Source organism: Cladosporium halotolerans, assembly GCF_011745625.1.
Source record: "Cladosporium halotolerans strain TM138-S3 chromosome Unknown Sca86, whole genome shotgun sequence".
Classification (NCBI taxonomy): domain Eukaryota; kingdom Fungi; phylum Ascomycota; class Dothideomycetes; order Cladosporiales; family Cladosporiaceae; genus Cladosporium; species Cladosporium halotolerans.
The window spans coordinates 1-14,904 of NW_027191537.1; the positions used below are offsets into that span (position 1 = coordinate 1).

The window sequence follows — 14,904 nt, forward strand, 5'->3', positions numbered from 1 at the left end:
AAGCTAGATAGCTTGCATACAATATGATTCCAAAAAAAAAAAAAAAAAAAAAAGGAAGTCCCAGGCCTAATAGCTACAGCGAAGTCCTTGCGGGCGGAGCCACGTCCATGGGCTCACAGACCTCCCAGACCGGGTCAACATCAGCAGGCAGTTTCCAAATCCCTAAGGAGAAACCACAGGTGCAAGATGAGCGAGCAGTGTCGGTCGACATGGGCAGATTCAAGGGAGCGAAGAACAATTACAACGGTATCAGAGATGGCCTGCGCGACGGGCTCAAGGTCAAGAAGGTCACGGAAAAGCTGGCGATCAGATGTATACGGCCTGGCCCGGGCGACAGAATCGACGTAGTTTTCGCCGACAAGGAAGAAGCCAACAAGGCAAAGCAGCACACTCGCTGGCTGACGTCGAGCCTTAGCGGCGCTCGCTTCAAAGGTGAGCAGTGGTATCCGGTGAAGTTCGACAGTGTCGTGAAGTAATGTGTACTGGACCAGGAAGCCAACGACGGTAAGACGCTAAAAACGGACTTTGCGAAGGACTTTTAAGGCGGTCAATAGCTGCGAGACGGCAGAATGTACGGTGGTGAAGGGCACGTGGCTCAGTAAGGTTGACGCAAAGAAGAAGGTAGGATCGATGGTGGGTTGGCTGAAGAACAGAGTCGATGCAGACTACCTGCTGCGAACAGGCACAGCTATGTTTGGCGCGATCAACGCGTTCTGCTCACCTTTCATCGTTACAGACAACAGTGGTCCGTGCTATCACTGCAACAGGTACGGACACAAGCAGGCGTCGTGCACCAGCCAGATCAGATGCGCTATCTGCTCGAAAGGTCACCGTCAAGACGAGTGCACGAACAAGGACATTCCCAAGTGCCCGGCGTGCGGCGACGCGCACACGGTATTCGACTGGGCATGTAAACTGCATCCACAGCACTACCGACATGTTGGGCAACAGAAGTCCAGGACAAGGCAGGAGCAGCGCAGTGTGGCCATGGAAATCGACGTGGATGGTATTGCGCAGGAAAGCCCGACTAGCTCATCGAGTACCAGTGGCGGGCGCACGTAACGAGCACAGCGAGCACGTTGAACACACCTAGCGCTACTTCATGCTAGGGGAGTTCAAAGTGCTACACGTGAACATCGGCAAGCGAAAAACGGCGCACTGGAGTTTGTTCTGCGATGAGAGCTTGGCAGATTTTGACGCTCTCTCAGTGGTTGAACCGTACATCTTCGAAGATATGGATACTGGTGAGACGGCGTTTCCAGTCGAGCGGAACTGACAGTTATTCAAGCCAAGTACGAAACAGGAAGGAGAGGCGCGGTATGCATATCGAGCGGCCGTATGGGTGAACAAGAGACACGCCGCACAGCAAGTCGCTGTACCTTCCAGTGATGTGGTGGCGGTGACGATTCCCACAAAGCACGGCGCCGCACTGATAGTCTCTGCCTACGATGTGAAGTCCACGGATGGCCAAGCGGCAAACGAAGAGCGGCCCCGAAAAATCTTTGAGACGTTCTTGGCGCTACCCGCTCGGAGGCTGGCCGTGCTGAACAGTTTGTCATATCCAAATCATGGAGCGAATTATCGTTCCGCTCACCGTGTATCCGGCTTGCGTTGCATATCACAACTCAAAAGAGATCGTGAAGTTGACCCCGCAACTCAAACTCCGGCCGTTCATCATAATGATGCAAGCCCGCCGCAGAGATCCCACCCCTCATCCCTCCAAATGTCGATGCATTAATGCGACCAAACCTGTGCGAATGGTATGCATCTTTTTATCATGCACTCGGAGTGAAGTTGCTCAGCAGTCCAACCGCACGCCCGAAAATGTCCTTTGAACCTAGACGGAGCCGGGATTCCATCGAGGACATCTGGGGTCCTCGGACGCCTTATAAACACGAATGGCCGACGAGAGTTGATAAGAATTTGATCGAGGAGCCAGAGAAATGGGTGCAAAGTGCTTGCGTTTTGTGCAGGTCAGTCCACAATTTCTAGATTCTTTGACGAGAGTAGCCCGCTCACCTATACTTCTCTAGCAATGGTTGTGGGCTAGATATTGGAGTCAAAGCTGGCAAGGTTGTCGGAGTGCGAGGGCGTGCGACGGACCGCGTCAACAAAGGCCGACTTGGTCCCAAAGGGCTCAATGGGTAGGACTACCAAGCCACATTCCTCTCCGTATTCCTATGTTCACAGATACAGATGGACGGCAATGAGCTCCACAGATCGCCTCACCCAACCACTCATTCGCACGAACGGAGAGCTACAAAAAGCGTCATGGGATGAGGCGATGAATGCGATTGTTGCAAAGGCCCAGGCTATCAGGAAGGAGCTCACCGCTCATGGCATTGCCTTCTATACCTCGGGTCAGCTGTTCCTCGAAGAATATTACGCGCTCGCACTTGTTGGCAAGGCCGGTTTGAACACGTTGCATATGTTCGCAACAACATTCCCCAAGCAGCAATGAGGTCGTTGCTAACAAGCAAAGGGATGGAAACACTCGTCTTTGCACCGCGACAGCAGCAGCCTCGATGCGCGAATCGTTTGGGTCTGATGGCCAACCGGGCTCGTACACCGATATCGACTATACTGACTGCATCCTCATGGTTGGGCATAACATGGCCGCTACGCAAACTGTCCTGTGGTCACGGGTTCTAGATCGGTTGGCTGGACCGGATCCGCCGAAGCTCATTGTTATCGACTCGAGGACGTCAGCATCAGCGCGGAGGGCGACCCTTCACCTTGCACCCAAAATCGGCACCAACATGGCGATTCTGAACGGTATTCAGCATTTGCTCTTCGAGAATGGGTGGATCAACGAAACCTTTATCGATAAACACGTTGTCGGCTTGAATGAACTTCGCAGCACTGTCAAATCGTACGACCCACACCGTGTCGAGGAGATCACCGGTATTCCAGCAGTTCAAATCGTAGAGGCAGCTGAAATCATCGGAACGACAAAGTCCCTTCTTTCGACAGCCTTACAAGGCGTATATCAATCACATCAGGCTACTGCCAGTGCATGCCAAATTAACAACATCAATCTTCTTCGGGGTTTGATAGGCAAGCCTGGAAGCGGCATCTTTCAAATGAACGGGCAACCCACAGCACAGAACAACCGTGAAGCTGGCTGCGATGGCGAGTACCCCGGATTTCGCAACTACAACAATCCATCGCATATGGCCGAGCTTGCTGATCTCTGGGATATCGAGCGACACAAACTTCCGCACTGGAATCAGCCCACGCACATAGAGAACCTCCTCAAATACATCGCCGCGGGCTCGATCGAGATGTTCTGGATCTCTGGCACGAACCCGTTAGTCAGCTTACCGAATCTGCCTAGAGTAAGGGAGCTACTCACCAAGCCGAGCCTTTTTGTCGTTTGCCAGGATATCTTCATGACAGAGAGCGCTGCGATTGCTGACGTAGTGCTACCCGCTGCGCAGTGGGGTGAGAAGACTGGGTGTTTTACGAATGTTGATCGGACAGTGCACATCTCTCATAAGGCCGTTGAACCTCCTGGAGAGGCAAAACCGGATTTGGAAATCTTTGTCGACTTTGCCAGGCGAATGGACTTTCGCGACAAAGGGGGTAACCCGATACTCCCGTCAGCTGACCCCAAAGTCGTCTTCGAAGCATGGAAGAAGGTTTCGGAATTCAGACCTTGTGATTACAGCGGTTTGACTTACGAGAAATTAACGGGTGGTTCTGGGATTCAATGGCCATGCAATGACGCGCACCCCAATGGCAAAGAACGGCTATACGACGATGGAATCTTCTTCACGGATATTGAGTACTGCGAGAGTTTTGGCCATGACCTTGAAACCGGCGTCCCGTATACTAAAGAGCAGTACAGGGCCCTTAATCCCGCCGGAAGGGCCATCTTGAAGGCAGCAGAATATACACCTTCACCGGAACTGCCAGATCAAGAGTACCCTTTACGTCTTTCGACCGGCCGCAGTGTCTACCATTTTCACACACGCACCAAGACCGGACGGTCAAAGACGTTACAGGAGAAATGCCCAGAGCCTTGGATAGGAATCTCGGCTGAAGATGCAGAGGCAGTGAATGTTCGGGATGGGGACGAGGTTGTTGTGAGATCTAGAAGAGGGGCTATCCAGTTGAAAGCCTCAGTAGGGAATGTGTCAAAGGGAGAAACGTTCATACCGTTTCATTTTGGATATTGGGATGCAACGGATGGAAGATCAAGAGCAGCGAATGAGCTTACTACCGGTTGGTTACTCGCATTTTGAAATCGCTTTGCATGATTGTAATTCGCTGACGGCAACAGAGTATTGGGATCCAGTATCCAAACAGCCTCTGTTCAAATCTGGAGCTGTTCGTATCGAGAGATGCACGGGGACACATATTATTCAGGCGGAGGAGACCCAATCAGACACCGTCGCCAAAGTGGCGAAATCGAAGCTCAATGCTACGGAAGTTGGCGATAACTCTCCTAGAGAGCGTCATCTGGAGCAATGGCTGGGTGCGACGTTCCAAGCACTCAGGTTGCTCGAGAAGATGTACGAGAAACTGGTACCGAAGCTAATTCACGATCCTGAGGCCAACAGCGGCTTGCGCGTGATGCGTCGGATCACGGCGGAGGCCATCAATACGATGGAGCCGTACGTCAGGAAATACAATGCAGAATCACTAAAGGGAAAGAGCTCTTTTCGAGCCGTCCACGACGCAGTGTTTCCTTCAACGGAAACGACGACTGCTTACGAATCTCTGGTGGCGCTGAAAGGTCTATATACTTGCTTAGCGGATATAGAAGCGCACTTCATTGCCTTGATACCAGCTAGCCAGGCATTGTGGGATGCAGGTTTCCATGGTGCGATGGCGGGCGTGAAGAAAGACGTGGAGAGGATGCAGGCGTGGGCGAAGCACCAACTCCACGTGAGGAGTCCGCAGACGCTCTTGGTGCCGTCGAAGGATCTATGGGACGACTTGAGCTGAGTCTATCCACCTATACTCTCGCGCACTTCGGTAGCGGCAATATTACCCTTTTGCAATCACACTGTGCTTAAGCTGCCCAGCTTATGACAGGTCTATGTGATGGAACCTAGATAATTTCCTGGACTCGAGTCTGTAATCCTACTTTCTCAAGCCACCACGGCGACGCCCGTCACGGCGTGACCCGGCTCCAGCTGCAGGTACCGCGCTGACTCTCTCTCTCTCCCCCCCCCCCCTACCCCGCGTCGTTAGTGTGTTTGTTGAGTTTCGGTGAGTGCTGCCATTTCGCTTTTACGTATCGCTTGTACGAGGGCGACGTCGATCACGCCTCTCGGGGCTGCTGCTTTGTCCCTTGTCTCGCTACAGCCTCGGCCATCCCGTTTCGCTCACTTTTTCACCGGGAAGCGGACAACATGTGACCTGTTAGCCTTGAGCTCGAAGCTGGAGACAGGCGACATGGATAAGACAGCGCGCACCTTCAGCACTGAGGTGACTAGCCTTTAGTGCGTAATAGGGCAAGGTGAGGGGAGGGAGACTTGGGGAGAAGGGTCAGTAGTTGTTTCCACGCAAGAGCCAATAGGAAGGCGCTGAGCTCGAAAGCTGTGGCTTCTTAACCAGGTCGGAATGGCGAGCAGGGTTGAAGGCATGGAACCAATGCAAGAGCATAGATAGAAAACCACGAGTTTGACTAGGAGATAGACAGGCTTGCCATAAGCTGAATAGCTCGTATACAATATGATGACCAATGAAAAAAAGAGCCCTGCAGAGCCGGGAGCTGGCGAGTCGGGGGTCGTAACAGACGTCCTGAGTGGTGATTGTCGCACGTGTTCGTTTTCCTGGAGCCTGGACTCCCCACATAGCACAGCTAGAGCAGCGGACAGACAGCACGATGCTGTTATCGTTGCAATGTGTAAAGAGCAGTTGCAGATGGGGGATATGAATTTAGTGGTTGCTTCACCGCCTGGCTCGCTATTCCACAGTCAAAATTATACCTGTTTTTCTTCAAGAAGCAGGTGAAAGCCGCATTTAGTGAGACGGTGCTAACCAACGGCCACGTTCAGTTGGATGTAGTGAGCAATAATCTCAGTTTGGTGGATGGCGCAAGCATGACGTACGTTATACCTTCTGTAGGTAACCCCGCACCGCTACTGGTGTCGGCAAAATGAAAATCCCCTCCGCGCGTCGTGGTTGTCGCCAAACCGACAAAGTAGTGAAACCGTGAGCTGGATATTCTGCTTTGCTCTGAACTGACCAGCATTGCGAAATTGTGCAATAATCAGACGACTTATTGCATTACAATCTCGCCATCTGGATGGTTCGGGAACACGGTTTTCCGTTCAAGCCACTGCTTCTCATGGGCGGCAAATCGACCAGGATGGGCGAACCAAAACATCTCTTGGTGACGCCTAGTGGGAAAACGATGCTTCAACATAGCTTCGAAATACTCAATGAGCTATGTCCGGCATCGAAGGTTTACATCTCTTTGGCGCAAGAGACGCCTATTGATCCCTTTCTACGCAGTAAGCAAGACGTCGCTGAATGCATACTCGATGTGGAGCGAAACTGTACGGTGGCATCTGCAGGACCAGCTGCCGGGTTGCTGGCTGCGTTCCGGTCCGACCCAAAAGCCACCTGGCTGGTGGTGGCCTGCGACTACCCTCTCCTCACCACAGATGTACTGCGACAGCTTTGCGGATCATATGTTCCGCCAGTGACTTGTTTCAAAAACATGGATGGGTTCTACGAGCCGCTGATAGGCATATGGAGCTCCTCGGCGCTTGCAATGTTGGCCGACAACGTCGCAGCTGGGATGGACAGTCCGACCACCGTCATTAGACAATTGGATGGCTTGGCTATAGCCCCTCCACAAGATCACGAAGACTGGCTGTTGAACGTGAACACGAGGAAAGATTGGGATCGCGCGGTGAGCTTGTTGCGACAAGGGTATGGAAGGTGCAGTTGAGATGTCTGCTTATAATCTATGACACGGTCCATGTATAGCAATCTACAACGCTGCCCTCAACGACCTCAGAGCCCGCATGTACATGAACCCAGCAATTAGCAGCAATGAAAGGCTGAAGTTTCGCTGGATTGACCCGCCCGCTAAACAGTACAGCATTTGTTCCCCAAGCTGTCGGCTGGAGGCGTCCAGTGAAGAAGCCATCAACCTCCCGTTTTGGTACGATTATGTGCTGCGATTCTTTATCCTCTCCAGTCCCCGGTCTCTCCCTAGCGGCTTTCGCGGCGATAGGTCGCTCAGCTTCCCGGCCTTGTAGTCGGCGGAGATAAGGAATGATTAAAAACCTGAAACATGCCGCCACTGCTCCAGGATTACCAGGAAGCCCGAAAAATGCCACGGGCTTCTTTGCTAGGAATCGCGCGAAAAGCACAGGATGGCCGGGGCGAATGTTTAACCCATGGAATGCGACACCGGCGTTAGAATCATCCAGGGCATCTCGAACAAAATCGAATTTCCCTGCAGAAACTGCGCCACTAGTGATGAGGATATCATAATCACCTGACTTAGCATGAGCCTCAAATGCACTGCGCAAAAGCTGTGCTCGGTCGTCTAAGTGGCCTAGAAATGCGACCTCGGCACCGTATTCACGGCAAGCTGCTTTCAGATATGGACCGTTGACGTCCTTCGAATGAGAACCTTCAGAAATAAATTCCTTCCCTGTTGACCAGATGCCAATTCGAGGCTTTGCTGCGACGCGTATGGTTTTAAACCCAAGTGACGCAAGCGGCAATATGTGCGAGGTCATAATCCGCTGGCCGCTCTTTAAGAGTGCTTCCGACTGTTGTATGTCGCTGCCTGCCCTTCGACGATTTGCCCATGGTTCGACTGGCTTTGTCACAGCAATACATTGTTGTGGTTGATCGAGCCCCGCCCTATCGGACGCTATCACGGACACATTTTCGACTCTGACGCAGGCGTTTAGTCGACCCAGTGCGCTGTTAACATCCGGAAATCGTGCTCCAGTCATGATTTCTATGCATTGATATTTTCCGTCTGCTTTTTTCTTTTCCGGAATGAGAGAAGGGTCGTCGCCGGGGGTGAGCATACCGACAACTTCAAATACCGCAGGGTTACTCGGAGAGGCGTTATCAGTAGCGCAGGCCTCGATAGCGTAGCCATCCATCGCTGAGGTATCATGTATTGGAGTGGAAGTTGGGCTGACACAATCTTCCAGGACTATTCGTCCTACAGCGTCATGTATATCGATACATTGTGTAGCCCCGTCGTCATCCTCATAAGCCTTGGCATGGTCTGCAGCCGCCTGTAGTCTTTCAATGGCCGCAGTGAACGATAATACCATGTTTCAAGGTTTGTCAGAATGTGATGTTGCTCAGACGGAGGCATTTGCTTCCGGGGCAAGTAGTGCCAAACGCTGCCAGTTGGTGACGTCATGAGGCCGTCGATTGTTTGCGGAGCCGGGTTCAACAGACTACCAAAGCAGCAGTCGCAGAGCGAAATGAACCGAGACTAGCCCATGCAGAGAGTTCGCGAGGCCTTGTGGTGGCCGGAAAAGCAGCCTGTCTTAGACATAGACACGGCAATGATCTCGTCCTGGGCGAAGATGCGAAAAGGTCCCGCCGCCGCGACGCGCTCGCGCGGTGAAGCCGGCTGGATGCAGCGCAACAACGACCTCAGCTACAAGAACCATCTAGCACATCCATCTACCTCACTCTCACTGGGGTATCGGAACGGCAGCTCAGAGAGGTGTCGCCTGTCGATGATTTCCGCATCTCTTGCTAGATGGCGCGCTTCGGCAGATGTAAGAGTCATCAACTCCGGGAACGAGCTGACCAGGAGCAACAGAACGAACGGCCATGAACAAAGTCAAGAAACACATCACAAACCAGGGGTACTGGCGTAAGAAAACCATCCGGCCCTTGCCTACCCAGAACGTCGACCTGTGCCCGAAGCCGGCGCATCACTTGTTACCCCTGGCAGCTGCTCGCACAGCTGCTTGAAAGAGACGGATGGGGACAGGGACACTGTTAAGACAACAAGGCCGGCGGATGTGCAATCGAGCTAGACAAGAGACAGGACACCCCTGGGGACAGGACACCCCTGGCCTACAAGCGCTCTTTGATCAGCACCGTATGTGCAGTTGGCTGGCGTCCTGGCGAGGGCCGCTGACTTGCGCCGCGTTGCGGTGTAGAAGCCGCACTTGAAAGCGAGGGGACCCGGCCACCGTTGAGAGAACTTGTTAAGACACGACCTTTGTGCTCCTTCTTTTGGAGACAGACCACCGCTTGCCGGATCTGTTAAGACACGGAGGGTGTGCCCTTTTTTTAGGGACATGGCCCCTCCGCGGCGAACTTGTTAAAACGCGAGAATAGGGTTGGTTAGTCGGGTGGGCAAAGAGGCTTCGCTGCTGGCCAGGGGCGCTGCTTCGATCCCACGCGGCGAGACATGGGCGGCCCCGACGAGGGAGACCTCCCGAGGTAACGCGAAACGGCTTCGGCCGCGGGGCGTAGCACGCAATGGCGGCGACGGCTGACACCGTCTGCGTGGCTCGAAAGGACGGTTGCGCGTGTCGGTACACAGAGGCGGGGGAAGTCGCTGGCCCACTCGTACTGGGAGCCTTGTTCCTCATACAAGGTGGTATCGCCACTAGCGGAGCCTTTGCTGGGTGCTTAAGGAGCAAATCTCAGGATCAGGGTTGGCGCTTTGGAATATAGGCGGGCCCGAGGTAGGGGTCTCTATGATGGGGAACATGCCTCGACCCTATTGCAATTCTGAGGGCTTAGAAGGCTGGAAGCGGAAAACATCACGGTTACTGAAAGACGCAATCGGACAGACTTGATGACTGTTCGGAGAAGGGGCCATGACAGCTATACTGCAATTCATTGAAACCACAGTCCCAACATCATTTCACCCGTTTCTCATGTCCTATGCGAAAACACTCCCCTAGGCATTTGTGTTACTGCAGTGCGCCTTGACGCAACTGCCATTGACCCTTCGTGCTGCTTTACTGTACCTGCCCCAGGGATGGGATCTCGCACCACCCGAGCGTAGCCCTTGCGGTCATGGACTCGCCCTTCTCCCCACGGGACTGATGAGCGAGCACCAGCGTCCTCCGATAGGAGCGCTCTTGCTGCTGGCCGGGCATGTGTAGGTGGTGCTGAGCCTGCGTCAGGGATGGGGTTTCGTGCCATCCAAACGTAGCCATCTTAGGCTAGTCTTCTGTTCTCCTGCCATCTTTGCCCTTCGTTTTGCCCTTCGACTTCTCCGTGTCCCGCCTGTTCTTCTTGTCATACATTCACGACTCTGCTCGTTCTGCTCGTCGCGTCTGTACGCAGCCGTGACCTTGGGTCGAGCTCCGGAAATCGGCGGAAAGGTCGGACAGGAGTGTTTGAGATCGCTCGGCTCTTCAGATGACTGCGACGCGTCCCTGGAGGTTCCCACGCGACACCACGTGGACGTGGCTCTCGTTGTCGCCCGCCTACCACAATAGAGTTAGGCGAAGTGTATCGAGTTGCACAGCCTGTAGTATCACGTGTTATCTTTCACACCCTGAGCTACTGTATAGCTTATCGCAGTCGGCACGGTTGTCCAGTATTCTCTAGACTGGCAGATCCTCGCGACTCTTTAAGCCTGCTCCAAATTAGTCTTCAATGTCTTCGCGGAACTGCAGAACTCAGCAAATCGGCAACTGTAGAAGATACAGCTGCGGCTGGCTCGCAGCGGCGTCTCATCCGTGGTACCCCGCTCTGCAATATTCCCCGGTTTGCCGACGGCTGTTCCGGATATAGCATTGATCATGATGACGAATGGTTTGTTCAAAGGAAGTGTTGATCAGGGGAGGCATGGAAGAACCTAGGCAGTAACCCTTGTTTTTCCACTTTAGCTCTGCTCCTACGCTTGTCTACTTCAATACTGACCAGCTTGTGTCAGCGTTGACCTACAAAACTCTCACAAACGCTATTGGACCCCAGAAGGACGCTGACCAGCAGGTAGAGCGGGAGTTGCGCACAAAAAGGAGCTAGGCAAATGGGACAAAACCAAAAGGTGGATGCTGTGGAAAATCCGGCAAGACGAGGCATGATGCACAAATCTGCCATAATAATGCGTGATGAAACGGAAAACGACCCGACTTTGCGTAAGCCAATTTGTTCTTTGGTGGCGAGGAAGCATGTAAAACGGTGTTGAGCGCTACAAGTTTTTGTATTTGCCCGGGTGTCTTACGTTCCTAACGAAGCGCCCCTCGTTGTCGAAGCTCATTGAGTCACTGCCGTGCTTGGCCTTGTGCACGTTGTTGATATAGATCCTAAAGAATGGATCGGGCAACCAGCCCGATTGCGTCGGGTAGGAAAGATTAACGTTGATGATGAACGTAGCGAGAGCGGAGAGGAAGATGCCCCAGCCCCATTTGCGACATGCGATGAGTGTGTCCTGCGGGTAAATTATACCATGGCCGTCTTGGTCGAAGTACGAACAGTGTTGCTGTACGACGGTCTCCATCTTGCGAATTCCTGCCCAGCCACCATCTGTCGTGCCGTGCGTGTGCTGGTTGTCGGCAGCAATGGAAGCTCGTGCAGTGCCGGGGTCTATTAGCTTGTCGCCTTCGGATGGGATGTATGGCATGCGCTCAATGGTAACAGGAGCCGTATCGATGGCGACATTATATGGCCTTCCAGGTGGATAAGAATTGATCTTTTTGTCAAGCTCGTTGTACAGCTCCCTTGTACTTGGACTGACGGCCACGTCGCCACTGCTAGAGGTAGAAATTGTATGGCGAAGCGTGTCAGATAATGAGTCCGGGAGATTAGTAACTGGCGCCATGGCGGTTCGCGTTTTCCTGAGCAAAGGTGTGGAGTTTTTGGTGCGCTGGAATAGAACAAGCAAGAAGGAGATATCACGACTAAGTAGATTATTTGGCTTCCGTATTATTTACAGTTGGCGCAACGTGATTTCAGCATCGCCCGCGCAGGACGCGTGGGTCATGATGGTAATACGTCGGTCAGTTTGGAGCGGCTCTGCGGAGGGCTACGGACCGTACTTCCGAAGCGAACCTTCACGTGAAAGAGTGATATCTGTTGTGGAAAAGGAACACCTCGATCTGGTCGGACACCACTTGCTTGATTCTTTACTTGATGCTATGTACGACCACTTTATATCTTCGTCTTGTCAATGAGTGTGACTCGGGAGCCTTCCAGGTTTTCCCTGTGTTTCAGACCCTGTCAATCAGTAGAATCTTCCAACATGTAGGAAGAATTTCACAACAATATCAATGCTCAAAGATGGTGCGTAGGACGAGGTGTTGGAGAAAGAGGCAACCTACCTGAAACAACCCTGCAGGCCCCCTGCGCCATGGGAAACAGGGAGGGCATACCCCGCACACCTCTCATTGTGTATATATACCAGGTCCTCCTTTGTAGTCAAATAGACAACCAAATCCACAGCTATCAGTGAGCCCTGCAACGTTCCATCCCCGCAACAGGCTATGAGCCCAGATTGCCAACAGCTCAACTGTAGTGGCTCGGTTCACCAGAAAAATAATCGCCCCTCAAACCTCACACATTTCCTGGAGGTCTACGCAACGCAATCACCAGCTCCTGCTCGGGTTAAGTCACTGTCCTGCGGTCAAGTCTCAGGGAAACGACCACAGAGTGCCCAACCTCAAGAGCCACTCGAAATGTTGACAATGGTACATTCGCAAGAGAACATGCATATGAGATTTTGATTGTCCGTGGCCGTACATAGACTCCAAGAGTCTCACAGCGTCTCAAATAGTTGATTAAGACCACCCCCCCTCCCCTTGCTCGCTGCTAAGCCTCATATTTGTATGTGCTCGTGTAGATCGAGAGTCACCACCTTTTCGACGCCGTTTGAGGCGTTGGTAGGGGCACTGAATAATGGGGCTAAATGAACGATTTAAAGTGGCTCCGGCTGCTCTGTTTGAAAGGCAATAGCCTCTTCAATCAGCTCCTCGATTTGGTGGTAATTAGACTCGTGGTAGTTGAATGGTGTAAAAACCCTGAGCAATAGACGCGTATAGACACGACAATGATTGTTGAGCCTCAAAAATCGTTGAGGTGCACGGCACTAGCTATGCTAGGATTGCCGGTCGCACGGGGTCATGCCGGCACTATTACAACCTGCTATGTTGACCGAGTGCTTCAAGTAGCCATTCTGAGTCCGCGGCAAGTGCGTCATCTCATTACCGTCACCTCACACGAAGTAATCGTCTTCCCCAAAACGCCATCTTCCCTACCCTTCTGCTCGCGAATACACGTCCAGATAGCTTTTCCAATATATTGCCTTTTAACTGCACCATATCGCTCTCGCTTGACGCTGCCGCAAGTCTCTAAATATGACACCGACTACTCAAAAAGATATTCCGCAAGAGCAGCATTTGCTCAGGGTTATGTTGTTGGACCGCCTCTTTTAGAGTCCAGAATACACGGTATTGTTCACGGCTACGGGTGCTGGAGCCGACTAGACGGATCTATGCGAACGTTCGCATCGCGTGGATATCTGCGGTGGCTCGTACTACGTGTATCGGTCTTCCTACGGAAGCTAGTATTTCTTCGCCTTCTTATATGTATTGCCCGAATCTTGGGCAGCTTCGATATCGAGTCCGCATTGGTGGCCATGTCGCCAGCGGTGGGGTGGTGTTGCCTGCTGACGTGCGGTGCGCGCAGGCTTCGTCGTACCTGTCAGAGCTTTCCCGACGGCTGGACGGCGAGGTGAGCGGCCATGTCGGACATTGTCGATGCGAATGGGGCTGTCAAGTGATGACTCTGCGAACGAGATTACCGTACGGCTCATCACGTTTCTGGCTGTTGTGTAGCGCATCTTGATTTCGCTGCATGTGCAGCTAAAACACTCACACTGGAAGCCACGTGAAGGTATGCACTCTCCGCCCAGTTGGGAAATCTCGTAGGGTCGCAGAGCACAATGTGTTATCTCAAAAAAGAAATTGAACTGCGGTAACATCTCAAGCTAAAAGGCTGCCCCATTCCATTCGCCCACTCTGCTACCAGAACATGAATAAGATGCGTAGGGTAGTACGCGTTCGCTGTCATCGAGACGCGATGAGTCATTAGTACCTATAGTTATATCAGAAGACATTCATATAAGCAAGAGACTATGAGGCATACGAGTTGTATCGATATCGAGAAACTTATATGTTCTCCTTGTTGGCCTTTGCGGAGCCTTCGTGCTTCTTCTGGTCAACCTTGTCGGAAGCAGCATCGAGAGCGCCCTCGGCACGCCCCGTGAGAGAGGTGTCGCCAGCGTTACCCTTAGCTTGTTGTTTGTTAGCTTCTTTGGAAGCTTCAGCGGTATTGCCACGCGTTGATTCGGAGACGTAGTTGGCGGCGTTCTTGACAGAGTTGGCAGCCTGTCCGATGATGCCCTCGTTGGGCTTGTTGACGTTCGGGGCAGACATCTTGCCTAGAATTGATGGTGGGTTGGTCGGTGAGATTCTAGGATAAGATTGATATTGATATTGAGGTTCGTTCCTAGAAGCTCGTTTGAGAAAGCTGGTTTACTGGAATGGCAGTGTTGTAATAGTTATGTCATTACGCTGAATTGGAATCCGAAACCTAGGAATGCGATTCCCCGCTCCGGCTAAAGTTACTCGTTGCAGCCGACAGCACGTTACTGCTAAGTTAGAAGTAACTCCTTATAACGTCATTCATCAGTACAGCCAGACCTCGGTGGGGCACATCCAGCCGTCGAGCACACCCCCGCACCCATGAACAACACCACTTCAACACACGGTTTCTCTGCAACTGTGGCACCAATTGATGAAGCAATCATGTTCTTGCAACGCTCTGATAAGCCAAATAAATTTCAGAAGCAGCTAGGAGGCTCAAGGTCGAAAGATCCATCCTCAGCAAGCACTTCCACGGACATAGAGGCTCTTTCGCCACGGCCAACGAGATAAAGTAAATTTCGACCAACAAGCAAGAACTAGTATTTGTCAATCACAT

The 14,904-nt window shown here is 52.4% G+C and overlaps 3 protein-coding genes across 3 annotated transcripts; 1 reads left to right on the forward strand and 2 right to left on the reverse strand.

The window, feature by feature from the left end:
- Positions 1 to 1,756: 1,756 nt before the first annotated feature.
- On the forward strand, positions 1,757 to 4,953 carry WHR41_09449 (uncharacterized protein; the record flags this gene model as incomplete). The annotated part of the gene is made up of 5 exons (XM_069378052.1): positions 1,757 to 1,973; positions 2,034 to 2,144; positions 2,197 to 2,430; positions 2,483 to 4,227; positions 4,286 to 4,953. The coding sequence occupies exons 1-5, from the start codon at positions 1,825 to 1,827 to the stop codon at positions 4,951 to 4,953; spliced, it is 2,907 nt and encodes a 968-aa protein (XP_069225083.1). The 5' UTR covers positions 1,757 to 1,824.
- A 6,163-nt stretch (positions 4,954 to 11,116) lies between these two features.
- WHR41_09450 (uncharacterized protein) lies at positions 11,117 to 11,746 on the reverse strand (the record flags this gene model as incomplete). The annotated part of the gene is made up of 1 exon (XM_069378053.1): positions 11,117 to 11,746. The coding sequence occupies one exon, from the start codon at positions 11,744 to 11,746 to the stop codon at positions 11,117 to 11,119; it is 630 nt and encodes a 209-aa protein (XP_069225084.1).
- Positions 11,747 to 14,090: 2,344 nt separating this feature from the next.
- WHR41_09451 (uncharacterized protein) lies at positions 14,091 to 14,357 on the reverse strand (the record flags this gene model as incomplete). Its single annotated transcript, XM_069378054.1, has 1 exon — positions 14,091 to 14,357. One exon carries the CDS (start codon positions 14,355 to 14,357, stop codon positions 14,091 to 14,093), a length of 267 nt encoding a protein of 88 aa, XP_069225085.1.
- Positions 14,358 to 14,904: the final 547 nt, after the last annotated feature.